We start from the raw sequence: 19,028 nt of genomic DNA, 5'->3' as shown, positions 1-19,028 counted from the left end.
CTCAGAAGCCTGTCCGATGACAAACAGCTACTGTACTGTTGTCTAAAAAGTGTTTACCAGACACAATCTGGCTGCTTTATTTTTCACCAGCAGCATTTCTGAACACTTTTCAAGGGCTCTCCCACACTGAGTGCATTACAGTGATTTAATCAGAAGGTGACCAAGGCATACGGTATATAACTGTGACCTGTGGTCAGATCCATCACTTTTCCAAAGCAGCCATTAAGATATATTTAAAATTAACAGTACAACAAAAAGTGAGGAAGATACTCTCCCATCTTTTCTACTTTCCTCTCACCTCTACTTCTCTGTCCTTTTCACATCCTGCTCTTCTCCCTGCTTCTCTTTGTCTGTCTTGCCTTTCTTACTCTCCCTTGCTTTCTCTGTGTTCTCGGTGCACTTTTGAATGGGTACTTGCTTCAACTAACTAACTAACTATTTCAATAACTAATCTTTTTATTTTCCTGATGGCTCTCAGACCTGCAGGTTTGATTTTTCTGTTTCTAAGTGTGTGCTCAATGTCTTCTTTCCATCGCACCTTCGCCATTTTCATCCTCATCATCCCTGGTTTAGTGCTGGTTTGTGTCTTGCTGGCAGACAGCAACTGAAACATGCCTACCATACATTGTGTTATAGCCTTCACAGACTGAATGCTGACAGCTCCTGAGAAGCATCTAGCTGCTAGGGAATGGGAGGGGCAAGGATTTTTAGGGTAAGTGATCCTTAGTCCTGAACTTTGGTATGTAGGGGAGGGTAGCAAAGGGTCCTGAATACAGTGTGATTCAAGACAACATAAATTTGGTGTTCTGATCCTGAAGAGTTACTTACATTCATCTGCTACCAATTAATTTATCACTTTTTAAAATCTAACTTTCTAAGGACCTGAGGGGGCATATAGAAATATTATCTCATTTTATCCAAACAGCAATCTTGCATAGTGAGCAAGTCTAAGAGATAGCGATTTACTCAAAGTCGCCCAAGGAACAATATAGCTAAACAGATATTTGAATTTAGGTCTGCCTGGCCAAGGCCAGCACTTCATCCACTACTCATGCAACCTGAATGCGCTGCTGTGGTTCCATATACCTTTTCAGTGGCTTAACAAAGGGCATGCACCAGTTCATAAGACCAGACCATGAATATTGCAGGGTCTTGAAAGAGGTGCTGAGGCCAAATTATGAATCACATCACAATTTTAGCTGGCCATGGGAGCCAGATTAACACCGCAGTCCTGTGTATGTTCGCTCAGAAGTAAGCCCCACTGTGTTTAATAGGACTTGCTTCCTAGTACGAGTGCTTAGGATTGCAGCCTTGTTCAGTTAATTTGGAAACCCTTTCTTGGCAGGTGTGCCTTGATACACTTTCTCTTTGGAAATGAAAGGATATTCTGGCCAGCATCTTAACCCATTTAACTTAGAATGAGTCATCCTTCCCACAAAATACCCTGCTTCTTAAGTATCAGGGTATGTTGAAGAAATAGAAACACTGTCCATAATAGAAAAGTGTGGGGAATACAAAGGAATGTTAAAAGCAAAGCATGAAGTAATGTAGGGTACAGAATAAGGATGGATTGAACTAAACCAATCTGAATGAGTGATGTGTTTGTTGATGGGATTACTAGCTAACCGATTTAGGAAAAAATGAAGAAAAGAGCCTAAGAAGATGTAAAAGTTGTTGAGATTAATGTACTTTCTCAACATACAAAGGTTCTCACTCCTGTAGTTTGATGGTGCTATTTAATTCGAATTTGACCCCTTATTCTACTACTTTCCAGGTGCTGTGAAAGTTAAGTCTACTCTAAATAGGGAACTGGTGGCAACTTATGAAGTCACAATCTCTGTCTATGACAATGCCAGTGATGTGGTTGACCGCTCAGTTAGTGTGCCAAATGGTAAGGTAATTCCTTCTTCAGATTAAACTAATTGGTTTCCATAATGGTGCAGAGATGTGAAAAGGAGAGGTTGGCAGATTGGTTAATGTTCAGGTTTTTTATGCTCACTCTTGCTGTCTTCCCCTCCCCTCTGTCTCTCACAGCAAAGCTGACAGTAAATATATTAGATGTCAATGATAACGCTCCTCGGTTCCGCCCTTTTGGGGCAACCTTTTTCACAGAGAGGATCCTGGAAGGGGCCACGCCAGGGACCACCTTGATATCTGTGTCAGCTGTAGATCCAGACAAAGGTGCTAATGGTCAGATCACCTATGAGCTACTCAACCTCTCACCTGAGGGGTATGTCCATCTTGAAGATATTTCAGCAGGTAGGTGTGGCTTACCAGGAAATTCATAAGGAATTTCTCCATCAGAGAGACTGGAAAATAACTTAGAAAATATACCATTTTCTTTCCCACTGTATTTCCAATGGTACAGGAAGTTTCACTATTTGGGTATCTGGCCAGCATTCTGAACAAAAGTACACAGTCCCAAGTACACCCAAGGTGAAGGATGAAGAGCTCTGACCACCAAAGCTCCATCCTCCGGTCCAACCAAGTCTCACCTCCTGCTCTTACCCATCTATACCTTCCTTCCATCCCAATAAAAGGCATTCTGACAAACTTTTCTGCTCCGTTCAAGGCTGACCTAGTTAGTCTGGCTCACTTCAGATGTAGTTTTGTAAAAATCCGAAAATATCTCTTCTCCCCTGGTAGGATTAAGAGCCCTGCACCATTCATTGCCTTCATAATTTGTGGAAGTTGTTTAATTATTGTGATATACTCATTGCTGTGCCATCAGTGTATGTGGTGTAAGCTTTGTTTTGTGGGAGATCAGAAATGCAAAAGGTGTTTCAAGATGGTCTGGTTATTCACACAAAATGTGGCTGTGATTCTGTACTTTTTAGTGCAATTATCCCATTACTATTCTAACCACAAAAAAACCCAATAAGAAAAAGTGATGGAAAATTGCACTGGAAAGTGGAGGATAACAACCAATAGCTGGCAATGTCATATAACCACCGTGTGAACATATCAGGATGAATGTTCAATAAACAGGCGACAACGTATAACCTCCATGCTAGTTTTGTGCAACCATATTGTCATGAATGCTCAGTAAACAACTGGTCTAGAAGTTCTCAAAGGCCCTGCTTGCATGGTTTTTGCTTGTAACGCAGGGATGTTTATCAAAAGCATTGCTTACCTCCAGCCAATGGAGCATCATATTTCATGATCTCTAGTTAGCATCCTCATTGCTCACATGCCACAGACACCATTTCTAGTATTAAATAACCACCACACTTTTAAGATATTCTTTTGTATTGGAACATCTGTTTCTGGATTTTGTTGTTATGTTGTTATGTGCCTTCAAGTCGATTACGACTTATGGCGACCCTATGAATCAGCGACCTCCAAGAGCATCTGTAATGAACCACCCTGTTCAAATATTGTCAGTTCAGGTCTGTGGCTTCCTTTATGGAATCAATCCATCTCTTGTTTGGCCTTCCTCTTTTTCTACTCCCTTCTGTTTTTCTCAGCATTATTGTCTTTTCTAGTGAATCATGTCTTCTCATGATGTGTCCAAAGTAGGATAACCTCAGTTTCGTCATTTTAGCTTCTGGATAAGCATTCTGAAATTTGTTGCAAAGGCTGCAAGTGTTTTGGAAAGATATATATATGCAGAGATACACAGCAGTCTGAGCTGTGTGTGTGCCAGTATGTGTATTTACTTAAGTAGCAGGCTTTTACCCTGCATTAAATCACTGAGACGTAAGACTTAGTAAAATAAGAAAAGGTACTTTATTTATAGAAATACACAGTAGATAGGAAAGGCATACCTAGTTCTAACTAAGTTGGAGGCGCAACGCCCAGGCTTGGGAGTCACCCTCATGGCTCAGGAGAGAGAGCAAAGACAAAGATGTCTCCTCTCTCTCGGACAGTTGAAGAAGAGAAGAAGGAAAGGGTGGAAGGAGGAGGGGCAGATAAGCTTCCCTCAGCATATCAGTCTGCAACGGAAGGAAGTCAGTCAGAGCATCACAGGTAAAGGTAGGCAAGCCTAGCCATCTGGAGGACCCTAACTCTATCTCCCATCTGGAATACAAACAAAAGAACCCAAGCAGGAGTTGTTCTTGCCCCACTTCCAACAGCAAGAAAGTATTGCTGTTTGCCATTCCAGCAATAGAACCAATCTTCTGTAGGTACGTAAAGTGTATTTTTATGCCCATTCAATATGACTTCTTAACGGGCTGCAGAAAGGTGGTGGAATAATTAACATTACACTAATGCACAGTCCTAATGTATACCACTTCTCTTTTAGGAAAAGTAGTTTCCAACAGGACAGTGGACTATGAAGAAGTACAATGGCTGAACTTCACTGTTCGGGCCTCAGACAATGGGTATCCCCGGAGATCAGCTGAGATGCCAGTGTACCTAGAAATTGTGGATATCAATGACAACAACCCCATCTTTAGCCAGCTATCCTACCAGGTGAATTGAAACAGGAGGGGAACAGGGACAGCTTGGGAAGCTCCATCAGATCAAATGAAATTTATTCTACTATTCAGTACTCTTGACTGTATGGAATAGCTTTATTGATCAGAACATTCTGTGCAGCATTTCACCTGTGATGTGAGATCCTATGAAAAGAATCACATTAGGGAATAACGAGATAACTGCCAGTAAATTAGGAAGAGATGAAGACTCGAATCGGGCTAGTATCCTGATTAATTCTGAGAAGAAATGTTTCTGAATCAGAAGAATGTTTACAATATAAGGGGGGAGTCAGGGGGATGCAGGTTAGTTTGGGCTTATGTCCTGTCTCAGAACTGTTATAAGAGCAGAATCTACCTGCGGCCAGACAAATGCCTCTGAGAAGCTCACAAGCAAGGGCATGATGGTGATGGCTGTTGCCTGTCATCTGCCTTCACCATCAGGTTCTCGGAGCCATACTGCCTCTGAAAAGGAACACTCTATTTTGTGGCAAATAGCTTCTATTCTTCTATGAATCAGGCTAAACCTTTTTCAAGCAATGTAACCTAGTAGCCATCAACATATCCTGGGATAATGAATTCTAGAAGTTGATTATGTGTTATATGAATCACAAATTTGGTTTTGCTATTATGCTTTATCATCATCATGTCATAGCAGTATGCATCGGTGAAGACAAATCTGTTATGTGATAAACAGGCACCACTACTCATTTTATTGTATTAATTGGTTCTGATACCCCTTTAGACTGATATTAGCAGTCACAGTTTCTCTTTATTATTTTCTCTTGTGTTTACAGAAACCTGTCTTTGAGGATGTCCCACTAGGCACTGTCATTCTGAGGGTTCGGGCCACAGATGCCGATTCTGGACGTTTTGCCCAAATCCAGTACAGCCTGGGAGATGGGGAGGGCAAGTTTGGGATCAACCCCAACACGGTAATAATCTAAACTGGCATGCAACTCTTGGACTAGCCAAGCTTTTATTGAGTTTTGCCTTTATTGTATTAGACCTGTTTGCTTCCAGACAACCACCAACAATTAAAGGATAACAGAGCCCCTCAATCAGGTGAGCCCAGCAGTTCTCAAGCAAATGTGGGAGTTGGAGAACTGCTGGACTCCCCTGATTGAGTCCAGGTAGATCAGATCATGAGTCTAATTTAGAATCTGCAGTCCTTTTGGATCCCTTTAAAAGGCAGTCTGAGGCTGCAGCACTGCCCTCTGTTCTTTTTTAAAAGCTCCAGAACAATCATCCAGTTGTCCAAAGCCTGCAGTGGTTGTCGCCATTGTATGCTTTGAATTGCAGTAGAGCAAATCTCCCTGGTAGTGATGGGATTTAATGATGTTCCAGTACTCTCATAGGAACTGTATGGAAAAACATGGCTGCCCACATATAAAACCTAGGGGCAGACATGTTTTTTCCATGCATTTCAGTCTGAGAGCAACACAGTGTTATTAAGTCTGGTCGTTCCCAGAGGAACTTTCTCTCTTGTAATTCAAAGCAAGCTGTGACAAGGAGCTATGCATAATAACTGTTCCAGGCTGTGAGTGGCTGAATGACTATTCTGGAGCTTTTTAAAAAGTGGAGGGGAATCGAAGGATAGAAGCAGCACTGCTACTCTCAAACTGCCTCGTAAGTACTTTTATTTTTATTGTTTAACCATTGTATTTACAGGTGCATTTTAAAGAGTTTTCCCTTTAAATCCACATAAATGGAACAGGATGGATTGGACTTCAGTGGGTCTGTTCATCTCTACTCACAGCCACCCTTAGACTGGAGCCTCAGGGTAGTGAATAATCTCAACCATTCTGTGATTTCCTGCCCAAAGAGCTTGCATTCCCAGAAAACAATGAATGTGTTGGTCACAGCTAAGTATCTAAGAGTTGTGAGCTAGAAAGGCCCTGGTTACTCTCACTTTAACTCATTGGGTGGCATTATATGAGCCACTACTGTCTTCACCATGCCCCTTGTCAGGGATCCCAAGGTCCCTCTGCCGCACCTTTATAAACAATGGCTTCCTTCATTTTCCACTGCCACCAATTCACTCAGAATACTTTCAACACCCTCCTAATAGCATGTGTAGTAGGCTTTCGGTGTGAGATGGGCACCAGCTCTAGAGATAGAATCAACCTTAAACAAAGATAGTTGGACTGTTCAAGAGATATTGTTTACATCAGGGAATACGGATACTTGCATCAGGTCGTAAAGGTGCTTGCTGATAGTTTGCAAAGGCTCAAGAGACACAGTTGCTGACACCAATCTTTAAGTGGCTCTCCCTTCAAGTTAATTTCCCTAAACCTCCATCCCAGCCAAATCCTCTCACAACACAGTCCAGGTATTGGGGACAATCTTACTCTGTACCTCAAAGCTCCTCACATTGTCCTCCTGGCTGTTTGGACAGATTAGCCAACTTTAATTATCCACTTGTGTCACCTTTGTCTGGTAAGATTTTTATACAGGGCTGCCTCTCAGACCCACTCAGTCACTGCCTCCCTTATCCTGATCTTTCCCAGACAAGTATTACCATCACACTGGGCATTAATATACAGACCTCAGGTTTTCCCTCAGCTATTCTCTGGTCTAATTCCTCACACTGTCCTCATGAACCAACTTTCTGTCTCAACTCCCAACTGAGGCTCTCCATTGCTAACTGTCTCTTACCAACCGACAGTTAACTCCCTACTGATCTTAACCTCCAGCCAATCAGAGTCTGCTGTCTCCTAGACCAATCAGAATGAATTTACCTGATCCAGCCCACATCTAATTCATCTCAAAGTGATCATGTCTCTTTCCTCCCAGAACCTGTCACCAAGGCAACAACTGCTAAGCAGATTTGTAATAACATAACAGTACATGGCCTCATGACAGTCACAGAGATCACGGAATATATTTTTTTCTTCTAACACAAACATGTATACCACATTTCTCCACATCCCTCCACCTGCAAAGGAGATAGTAATACGGACTTGCCATAAGGGACTTGTCTTAAGGGATTGTATAGATTACTGATAAAATGTATTGGAAGCAAATTGAACACTCAAAAACACTGATATTGCCATATTATTAACAGCCTGCTCTGTCGTAATGTTTCTCCTCCACTCCATGATCAGTGCAGGAATGCACATTGAAGTATTATATAAGAATGTCAGATGTTTTGTGAGTGGCAATCTGGTGTACTTGCTCATGGATGTTCATTTTTTAACACCCATACTTATTCTTTCATGGATACATTCTGAGGGAAGAGAAACACATTTTTTTCATTGAGAAACATTATTATGTCAGAATCAGCTCTGCAATATGCTATTCCCCCCCTACACACACCCGCACACACACCTACACACACACAGGATTGCCTTTTAAAGTTACGGAATGCTGTAAACTGAGTGAAACTTCATCGTCTGAAGGAATCCAATATGTGAAAGAGGATGATCAATAAGACCCTATCATCAGGAGCAGTTGGTGCAGCATTGCTCTCCTGCCTTCCCATCACTGAGTATCACTGCCAGTTACTGAGAAGGGGGAGAGGCAAGGCAGCAGGGACCAGTGTGGAAGCAGTGGTGGGAAGATCAGATTGGTTCTAGCCCTGTCCCTGCACCACACCATGCCCCCTGCCACCTTGCCCCACCCTCTCAGTAACTGGCAGTGATGCTTGGCGTGGGAAGGCAGGTCAGCAATGCTGCCCAACTGGCCGCTACTGCTTGCCATACTGTGACCTGCTATAACCAATAGTAACATTTTCCTTTGTCACCGCTGTATCACCTGTCCTTGATGCATACCATATTTTAGGAAGATCCAAAGAGACCAACACCAGAACTGCAACATAGGGGGACTGGGGCAGATGTACTTTTGGTGACTGCAGATGTCATCTTATGTAGGAAAAGAATTTATTGTCTAGCTGAATCCATCCTGGTGCCCAAGCTGGAAAAGCAATAAGCTCAGTCTTAACTGGCAAAGTTGGAAACAGAAACTGCATTCCTGACCTCCAATTCACTTGATTTTACTGTTTCCACAGTGGTGCCATAAATGTCCATGAATGCATCCAAAAACTTTCTGAAGGTCTTTGTGTGTTCCAGGGGGATATCTACATTCTGTCAACCCTGGACAGGGAAAAGAAAGATCATTATACATTGACTGCTGTAGCCAGAGACAATCCAGGAGACATTTCTAGTAACCGCCGGGAGAATTCTGTGCAGGTAATCATGTGGAGACTTTACTGCATATTTTGAAACACCCACCTCTTTGCAAGAGGCAAAATATCTGCTTTGCCGATTTACAGCTACACCCATTATATCCATTCCAAACTACTAAGAGAATTGTAATGTACAAAAAAGAAGAAAGTCACTGCAGTGGAGGAACATCAACCACAAGTGTACAAAAGGTCGTGAATGAGTGGAGGTTCAAGGCAGGAGAGGGGATTTATTTTAACAAAACCAAAACCATAATCTGAGTCAAAGAAAGAGATAGGCTGATGGAGGGGGGGAAACAGATGTGATAAGAAGAGAGAGAAATGTGGCATGGATAAAGACTTAGATCCAGTTTTTAATTTATGGAAGCATCACAATTGCTGCTCCCCATGCTATTCCAGCAACATGGGAAAGCAGAGAGTACGTGGCAGGGGCAGGATCATGTAAAGAAAATCATACTAGCATCAGACACAACTGCAGAGGAGAGGATTACGGAGGCACTTCTAATGAGCACATTAAGAATCTCCACATGTGTCAGGGGTGGCTAAATGTTTTCAGCCGAAGACCTGCACTGATGCTCAGCCACCCCTCCAAGGGCCACATGCCAGCAGTGGATGCAGCCAAAGTATATATGTGCATGCCTGCATACACACACTACACACATACAGACCACAGACATGTGCTCAATGCACATGCACATGCACTGGGCATGGGGAGACATGCTGCCTTAAGGACCAGGGAGAGGTTAATCTGCAATTTTAGCATTATGATGGTTCCCTAACATTAGCAATAGAAACTCTAAAGAGCAGGCAGTGGGATTTTATCTAATCAAGAGATAAACTACTCTGCTCCTTAGAGATCATTCTCTAAAGAACAGGTGGAGCACTTTTTCTCCTGTTCAGATTGAAAGATGAAGCAGTGAGGGCTAATGGGCTACTTCCTGTGACCTCACAGGCTGGATACAGCCCATGGGTTAGCCATTGCTGCATACATAGAGAAATATCTATTAAAAAGATGCATCTGCTACAGCAAAATGTTTGTATCAGCTTGGCGTATGCATCATCTGTTATATTAAGGGGATGGGATGATCATAACGGTCATGTGCTTCAGTGTTCTCAGAGACTTCTCTGCCCATGACCACATTATTGGTTTGGTTGGATTTCAGGTGCTGATTACAGTTTTAGACATCAATGATTGTCGACCCCAGTTTGCCAAAAAACAGCATAGCACCAGTGTGTATGAAAACGAGCCAGCTGGGACCTCTGTGATCACAATGACTGCTACTGACCTTGATGAAGGAGACAATGGAGTGGTGACATATAACATTGAAGGACCTGGAGTAGGTATGTAGCTTTGTTAACAGAAGTACTTAGACAGATGCAGAGAGAAAGCTCGGTTAAAATCCTAGAAATCATCAAAAGCACAAAAACTAGCTCATTTTTTCCATTTTACAAAAAAGTAGACAATTTATCATTGGGCACATGTAAATACATGCACCATATTGTTTTGTATGCTGTGCTTGATTATCAGTATTAATTATTATCAAATTCAGACAGAAATTGTGTTGTAAAAATACTTTGCACTGTCTATGTTATTTACCTTCACATTATTCCTGGAGGATGGGTTACTGTTACTGTTTAACTACTGAAATGTGAGTGCCAGAAGTAGATCTTGAATTCAGGAGACCACACGGGCTTTGTCTTTTTGCTTGCTCCATCTATGATCTTTCTTCTCTGTCCAGTGGGAGGGAGGCCTCCAGATATGGTTGATTCCCCCTGCTACCTAGGATAGCCTGGGTCATGTGATATAAATCTGAAGATCTAGGCTGGCTCAAGAGGCTCTCTACCCCCTTTTTTCCTCTGTCTCGCCTAGGTTCAGAGCAGCTTTTCTTGAGAAAGGATGTTCCCAATATCCATTCCCACAACTCCAAGGATGTCATGATCCTGGGCCTCATGATATCATGCCTCAAGATTGTGTCATGGGTTAGAATTTAACATGTACCTGTTCCAGTGGCTCCTGCTGCCATTTCAGAGATACATCATGCACAGAATCCACTGGAGGGTGCTGGTTCCTATCAGCATCAGACAGTGGTGGCTCTTTTAGCTATGCCTTTTATCTGTTACACCTTTTAAATGATTTCTGGCTCAAAAGAAATGTCAGCATTTCAGATAATTTGTCTACAGCAACCCTGAAAGTATGTAATATGCTCTGTGAACAAAATATGTGCTATACTGTGTACAGCTCTGGTCGCCTCATCTCAAAAAGGATATTATAGAGTTGGAAAAGGTTCAGAAGAGGGCAACCAGAATGATCAAGGGGATGGAGCGACTCCCTTATGAGGAAAGGTTGCAGCATTTGGGGCTTTTTAGTTTAGAGAAAAGGCGGGTCAGAGGAGACATGATAGAAGCATATAAAATTAAGCATGGCATTGAGAAAGTGGATAGAGAAAAGTTTTTCTCCCTCATAATACTAGAACTCGTGGACATTCAAAGAAGCTGAATGTTGGAAGATTCAAGACAGACAAAAGGAAGTACTTCTTTACTCAGCGCATAGTTAAACTATGGAATTTGCTCCCACAAGACGCAGTAATGGCCACCAGCTTGGATGGCTTTAAAAGAAGATTAGACAAATTCATGGAGGACAGGGCTATCAATGGCTACTAGCCGTGATGGCTGTGCTGTGCCACCCTAGGCAGAGGCAGCATGCTTCTGAAAACCAGGTGCTGGAAGCCTCAGGAGGGGAGAGTGTTCTTGCACTCAGGTCCTGCTTGCGGGCTTCCCCCAGGCACCTGGTTGGCCACTGTGAGAACAGGATGCTGGACTAGATGGGCCACTGGCCTGATCCAGCAGGCTCTTCTTATGTTCTTATGTTCTTATTATGGTCAGTTGCAACTAAACTTGTTATTGTCTGAATGTAGTCATTTGGTTTGATGTATAATTTTGCAGTAAATAGTTTAATATGAATTAATTTTAGTGTGCTCTGCTGGCAGTTGAATTCACTTATTCAGCTGCTCGCTCCAGCATTCCAATCTATTTGTCATTTATACTATGCAATAAACTACACAACTGCTTTTGTGAAATAATTCATGCAGTATCCAAGTGAAACACATCTCTTCTGTCCATAGAGGCCTTCAAAATTCATAAAGACTTGGGGCTCATAACAACCCGCAGACGTCTGCAGTCTTACGAGAGGTTTAACCTGACAGTTCTGGCCACTGACAAAGGGAGGCCACCACTCTGGGGGACAACTATGCTCCAAGTAGATGTTATTGACATCAATGATAATCGACCATTATTTGTCCGACCCCCCAATGGAACTATCTTGCATATTAAAGAGGTAAATCCCTATCAATAATTTCTTGTGCTTCTGATATGATACAGTGTTCCAGGGCTAACCTTCTATAGATTTATGCAACCATTTAATCTAATGGGGTAGATTTCAATAGCACGTTTGGTGCACTCTCTCTCTTATCTACCTTCCTAGCCAGAAATATATTGGTAGTTTTCAACCTTACATACAGTAATTAATAGTTAAACAAGTTTCTTCACCTTACTCAAGAGCTAACCTTGCTTGTCGAATCAAGCTTCATAACTAGGTACCAAAAGTCATCCCTAGCCAATCCATTTGAATCAAGGTGCATGTCTGGGATGAAGCTGAAATAGTTCTGATTATATTTGGAAACGGCCTGTTCCAAACAATGCGAGGCCTAGAAATGGAAATGATAGATGGTCAGCCTGAAAGGAAGTAAGAGGTAAAAAATATAGTTTCTTGCCATTCAGGATGTCCTTTAAAGTCTTCAATAGGATTAGAGTGATAATGAAGGCAGTCTGATGTCTTCTTTCTTGGTGACATCTTCCCTCTGTTCTGGCTTCCAGCTGAAGTACTAAACTAGGGCATGGTAATCTCCTGCAGAATAAGGCAAAGCTGTATGATAGTGACTCCACAACAAATGTGAAGCTTATATCCTTGTCTGGGGCTGACAAGTTTTGTCAGTGATTCTCATGTATCTGCATCCCTGCTTTGTTTAAATGTACCCTTGATAATTATTCAAATTACACTATTTTTTAAATTATATCTATAAACTAGAAACCATACCAACTTATCTCCCACCTCACAGTACAGATGTCACTTTAGGGCACTTATTGGGGCCCTAAACTCTGAAGTTTAGAATCTTTGGAAAACTCCAATTTCATAAGACTGTGACTGATACTGCAGCTCTGCTGGTGCAACGGACTTCCATGCATACAACAGATCTTTCCTCTTCCTATCCCATTCCCTCCAGCCTCTCATACACCCTCTGTAGGAAATTGTGGGATAGGCAAGTGGGCAGAACAGGGGAGGGAGAGGTGGGCGAAGTTTTCATGAAGCAAAGTGACTTACCACACAACAAAGCATGAAAAAGCCTGCTTTAAAAAGCCTAGTAAGTCAAGGAACAAGAAGTGCAGGCACAATAATCTTGAAAATTAAAACAGGGCTTGCGCCTCACCAAATAGCCCCTTGATTTCTACAGGCACTTCTGAAATGCGCACAAAAAAATATGGGATGGAAGGTGCTCGAGGGTAGAATAGTCCTGAAGCCTGTTCCTGGGGTGTTATGGGGAGGGGGCATGCACACACATTCATTTTTCCTCACTTGTTTTTGAAATTATTGAGATAAACATCGTAAGTCTCCCATAGGTCTGATTGTACTGAGAAAAAAAATCTAAATGGTGCTTCTCTTGTCTTAAGAACAAAGTCATGACTAGAACTGAAATTACACATCACTCCATCAAGTGACAGCAATGCAAACAAATAAGGAAAATGCCTGAGTACAAATATAAAAGTGCTTTGAGCTAACTATAGAGCTCAGATTGCGCTAGAATTGGAGAACACATTACTTTTACCTGCTGTCCTCAGTTGGTGAAGTGGTGTGTTTGTGTGGCAACGGGAGTAGTGATTTTGCAATCTCAGTTGCGACAACTTCTCAGAATTTCCCACATACCAAAACCTCTAAGTGGGTTTGTACCCCGGCTAGGGGTGCAAAGATCTGTCAATATTGGTTCTCTCCATTTCTCATTGTTCTAATCTTAAATTCAGTTCTCCACATTTCTGCCGCAATCTGTAATTTTTTTAATCCTCATGAATATTCTTCAGCATTTTAGTGCAAATTTCTCCTAATAAATACACCTTGTATGCAGTTTTGACTAAAGTACACATTTTTGCAAGCAATTTATCCTAATACAGTGCATTTTTGTATGTTTTCACTAATATATTAATTTTGTGCACATTCCCCAAATGTGTGCATTTTTGTGAACATTGCTTGGTTGAAGAACTGCATCTCAAAATTCAGATAAGTGTGAACTTTGAAGGATGGCTGTGTGTTGGTTCTCCTATTGTTTTGGAAAGTGCAAATTTGCTAAATTTGGGTTTAAATGCAAAGTGAATTGAATTTCTCCTCCATCCCTAACCCAGCTAACATGTTACACATTGCAAGTACTAACAAATCTGTTTGAAAGTAATGTGTGAACTGGTCCTTAGAACATGGTGTTCTTGCACATCAAGCATTCCGTTTAGAAGTTTACTGGCACTTAAAAGATATTTGCTGCAAGAGCTCGTAACTATGAGTTTGGCAAGCCATTCTATTTAGAGGGGCCTTTTAATGAAGGAAGAAGGTGTGTGTGTGTGTGTGTGTGTGTGTGAGAGAGAGAGAGAGAGAGGGGGGGGGGTATTTGAGGTTCGTAGGACATAGGATTTCCCCATATACACCCACAGAGTTGTATCCTTAACAATTTCCTCAGATGATACGATGTTTGTGTCTGCAAACAGGAAATTCCCCTACGATCCAATGTCTATGAAGTCTATGCCACAGATAAGGATGAGGACCTCAATGGAGCTGTGCAGTACACCTTACTCAAAACTGGTGCAGGGAACAAAGACTGGGAATACTTCACCATTGACCCCAACAGTGGGCTTATTCAGACAGCAATGAGACTGGACCGCGAGAAGCAAGCTGTGTACAGCGTAAGTCCTACATCAGAAATGTTAGGCCTTTCACAGGAGTAGGCCAAATGATTATATGCCCATATCAGCCAGTGGCTAAATGCTTTGTCATTGTTCAGAAGGTTGTCAAGACCAGCCTTCCAAAGATGTGTCCAAATGCCTTTATGATACCCAGGCAGGTGGAGGACTCGGATTAGAACAATAAGTATGGAACACCAGAACAGGATTAGGGATACGGTAAAGCTGTACTGAAGCAGTATGATTAACGAGGCCTTCACAGCTTTTGAAATTGCATAATACACCTACCAGGTGCTTGATGATGAGTTATGTGCTGTCCCGTATATGGGAAAGCATCAGCACAGAGCATGGATGAGACCTTTTAGAAAGGTCTGGAAAATTAGGAGCACTGGCCACTCTCCCTCATTTGCAGAAATGTTGCACATGTGGTGTGAAAGGGTGAAACCAGCACCTTCCTGCTCACTTCCTTTCTAACTGCTCAGGGAGCAACAACAGAGAGACTTCTCTCTGCTTCTTCCTTTGACCTCCATTTCTGCTATAATCAGTTGTTTTCTTCACTTCTGCTTCCTTCAGTTCATCTTCCTTTCATTCTTTTATTTCTTCAACCTAGTAAATCCTTGTATAAGAAATATTGTGACTGTAATGACATCTCAGAATCTATGACTCTTGCCTTGTCTGCTTAAGTGAGGAGCCCTGTTGCATGCATTACTCACACAGCCCAGGTGTTCCAATCACACTGAGCCCCTACATGTTAAGAGGTGTCCATGCATTGACCTTCCTATACAGACAACTGCGCTTAACGTAGTTGTTTAAAAGCAGAAGAAGACCTGACGTCAGTGGCAGGATTGAAAGCCACTACCAACAGGCTCTCCCTAGTGCTTACTGTCCCACTTCATTTGGTGGAGGCACTTTGAGAGGGCCTCTGAAAAGAATCTTAAGGTTCAGGTTGGTACTTATAGACTTTTGTTGGTAATTGACCCATAAAGAGAGGGGAAAGGGTCTAAAGAAGATGGGTAGACTGTCAGTTCAGTCTGTGGTTGAAAGCAATTGAGACATGGAAAGTTAGGATGTCAGCTGAAAAAGAAAAAAAGGAAGTGGAGGGCTCTGTACAGGAATGTTTCAGGACATCTTCTCACTCTTCAGAACAGTGTGTTTCACAATTGCCACCCTGGTGGCTACATAGCTACTGTATAAAATGTTCAGGTTCGGGGCAGTCCTCTAGTGGTATATAGCAAATGGGAAATCTCCGGGGGTGGGAGGCATCCCTTCCCCATCCCTGAATTTGCCCCTCCCAGACAGCTTTACAAGTCTCCTGTAGGGATATAGGTTCTACTTGTTAATGTAGACAAGGGGTGGGGAACCTCTGACCTGTGGGCCAAATTTCACCCATCATGGGTCCCAATTTGGCCTGCAAAACCATTTTCCCCAGACCACACCTGCCTGCCCCACACCTGATGTCATATGTGATATCAGGTGAGCAGGTAGAGATGCAGCTGGATTTGCTGCGTGACTGAGTTCCCCATGGACCGAGGTCTCCATGGGGAACTCGATTATACAGCTTATCCCTGCAGAAAGCAGGCTTGACATCACCACCCATCACCTGATGGGCAGTGAGTTCAAGCCTGCTTGACTGACTGCACAACCTAGTTCCCTATGGAAAACTTGATTGAGTAGTTGATCCCTGCAGAAAGCAGGTTTGCCAGCTCTGTGCTTGGGGCTGGCAAGCTTAGGGATGGCAAAGTCTCTTGTGGTGTGGTTCCCAAGCACCCAACAACCACTGAGTTGTTGGGAAGTGCTGCACCAAAGAACTTTGACAGGGGAACAGGACAACCCACGTATCAAAGTTGGCCCATGGGGATGGGGACAGATAGACAAAAATTCCCCACCACTAATGTAGAAGGTCAGGCAATCAAACGTAGGAAGAAATTGAGGTATTAATTAGTACTATTCCATGCAACACTGTCAAACACAGACCTGATATATTGAACCAATTTTGTTAGTTTTCTGTTCTTCTATTTATATCCTAAATCAAGAAAATACCCCTGTTGACTATTTCCCTTTCCGACTCAAAGGACTGACCCAGGAGTAGTGTCTTCCCTTGGTCTTCTGATGGAGGGGGAGGATGCTGTTGCATTTGGCAGCCAAATTCATGACCAGCTTTTTTGTGTGTTTCTCCTGTAGCTGATCATTGTGGCATGCGATCAAGGCCAACCACCTTATGAGACCATGCAGCCCCTCCAGGTGGCACTGGATGATATTGATGACAATGAACCTGTCTTCCTGAGGCCGCCTGTAAGCAGGTCTATCCCTTCCCCTTCTGGCATTCATTGGAGCTGTGGAATATCAGATCCCCAAATACAATGCAATTCCTTCAGGAGTGATACAGGAAACTGTTATTTTACTATTCTCTCATAGGATGCACTTTACAGAATGTGTTCACATAATACTATCTCAGAGACCCTGAAAATCCAGGAAATGGTTTAATTTTAGATAAATATTATTATTTGTTACTTTATCTGTAAAGGGAAAGTTTCTTCTCACTTCATTTCTATAATGGCAGCATTTTCAACACAAAGAAGAAATCTCCTATGCCTGAGATCCATGCCTGGGAGACACTGGGGAAAGGTTGCATACTTTTGGGCATAATGTGAAGATGGTTTTCAGTGTGGTTAATTATATATTAAGTTTTATTACCAATTCATATCACTGCCCCGTCAAGCTAAACCCTGTCCATTCTTCTCTCCACATTTTTTCAGCTGGAGATCTTGAATCTTAAAATATTCTAAGGGGGAATTCCACAGATTTAACCTGGCACTTTACATGTTCAAAGCATGTCCAACTATATACAGTATAAGTAGTGTATCTGGATGACAGTGGTTCCCATGGTTTAACTCTTTAAATTAATAAGGGAAGAAGGTTTTGGTTTTTTTAAGCCCCTGAAATAAAACATGAACAAATTCAACTGCTGTCAGATTCAAAGAAAATAACTAAGGTTCCCAAGAGAGAACAAAGGGAAAAGTTAAGTTGTTTCTATTAGCAGTCTTATATATCTTGTATGCTTAGTTGCAACTTCAGTGTTAGTTGTGAGTTAAAAAATATTTTGATTGCAACTTAATATTGTTTGTGACCTGATAGTCCCCCTCGCCCAATGTATATCATTCATATAGTCAGTTGTGAATAGCGTTGCACATGATCTACTGTTTTGTTCTGTGACTTCATGCTTGTTTATTTTTGCTGCCTTATAACACTCTCTCCTCCCCTCCTTCTGACCTCTTCTGCAGAAAGGGGGTACCCCTTACCAAGTTCTTTCTGTGCCTGAACACTCACGTCCTGGTACTGTTGTGGGAAATGTCACTGGAGCAGTGGATGCTGATGAGGGCTCCAATGCTATTATCTATTACTTCATTGCAGGTAGACTCTGTTTTTTCTCTCTCATCTGTCCTTTAATAGTTTTCATACTATTTTATGTTTCTATAATCCTTGGTCGCATCATCCATTCATTGTTTAATTTATATAATTTGATTTTTTTTAAAGAAGATGCTAAAGGATTGCTAGGGCTGAAATCTGCCTGGCATCTTCCTCCCAGGTTAGAAGCTCAGTTCCACAGCTAAAATCCTGAGTGCCCACCTGATAGGACCAGCCCATGAACATTGGATAGTGGATTTGCGGGGGGAATTAACCAGAGGACACCTAACTTGAATTCCTGTGCTCATCTTTGTTGTGTTTTTTTAAAACAGAAACCCCATTTTATAGGGGAACAATTTTAAAATAAAACTGACTGGTACTCTCTTTTTTTAGCAGGTAACAGAGAGAATAATTTCCAATTGAGTCGGGAAGGGAAATTGCAGGTGCTGCGGGACTTGGACCGAGAGAAAGAGGCTTCCTTTTCCATCATTGTCAAAGCCTCTAGCAATAGGAACTGGTCACCTCCACAGGGTCGCCGAGCAGCCAGGATCCAAGCCATGGATTTCAACCGTGATGCTACTCTACAGGATGTACGGATCTTTTTGGATGACATTAATGACCAGCCTCCCCGGTTCACCAAATCAGAATATACAGCAGGTAAGGATAATTCCACTTGAGCATGGCTCAAATCAGGAAGCTGTTTTTGTGGAGGCTCATGTCCTAAGTTTCTAGGTACAGAGTAGGACAAGGGTGCTATTCACTGTGATATGTGTGATTTGGATAAGATTCCAGCTAAAAAATTAAAATGAGTCTGCTTCGGTGATGCTGAATGCATCCTACCTGTAGTGTTTAGTGTGGAATTGCCATGATGCTCTCACTCACTTTTTTTGCAAAGTATTTACACAACACCATCATCCATCATCTGGGCTCCTGCTTGAAGGCAGGGCAGGATATAAATCAAATAATAAATAAAATAAAATAAATAAATCCAGTCATTGTTATCCTGTATTTCCCCTGTGATTCTTCCA

The 19,028-nt window shown here is 42.2% G+C and overlaps 1 protein-coding gene across 12 annotated transcripts in view; it reads left to right on the top strand.

Annotated features, from left to right (window-relative positions):
* Positions 1 to 19,028, top strand: part of CDH23 (cadherin related 23) — a 785,528-nt gene that overhangs the window by 746,448 nt on the left and 20,052 nt on the right. For 9 of the 12 annotated variants that reach the window (XM_061635238.1, XM_061635232.1, XM_061635231.1 and 6 more), the window contains 11 exons: positions 1,775 to 1,891; positions 2,035 to 2,259; positions 4,247 to 4,416; positions 5,216 to 5,353; positions 8,489 to 8,608; positions 9,765 to 9,942; positions 11,724 to 11,935; positions 14,404 to 14,598; positions 16,777 to 16,887; positions 17,877 to 18,006; positions 18,394 to 18,657. In XM_061635238.1, the coding sequence (XP_061491222.1) occupies positions 1,775 to 1,891; positions 2,035 to 2,259; positions 4,247 to 4,416; positions 5,216 to 5,353; positions 8,489 to 8,608; positions 9,765 to 9,942; positions 11,724 to 11,935; positions 14,404 to 14,598; positions 16,777 to 16,887; positions 17,877 to 18,006; positions 18,394 to 18,657 (1,860 nt within the window). Of the gene's footprint in view, positions 1 to 1,774; positions 1,892 to 2,034; positions 2,260 to 4,246; positions 4,417 to 5,215; positions 5,354 to 8,427; positions 8,609 to 9,764; positions 9,943 to 11,723; positions 11,936 to 14,403; positions 14,599 to 16,776; positions 16,888 to 17,876; positions 18,007 to 18,393; positions 18,658 to 19,028 lie in introns of those variants that run through there. The other 3 variants (XM_061635230.1, XR_009763949.1, XM_061635237.1) reach the window with 3 other exon arrangements.

This window comes from Rhineura floridana, chromosome 7 (assembly GCF_030035675.1).
Source record: "Rhineura floridana isolate rRhiFlo1 chromosome 7, rRhiFlo1.hap2, whole genome shotgun sequence".
Lineage (NCBI taxonomy): Eukaryota > Metazoa > Chordata > Lepidosauria > Squamata > Rhineuridae > Rhineura > Rhineura floridana.
The sequence above is the reverse complement of the archived record's forward strand: the minus strand, read 5'-3'. Positions and strand labels throughout refer to the sequence as shown.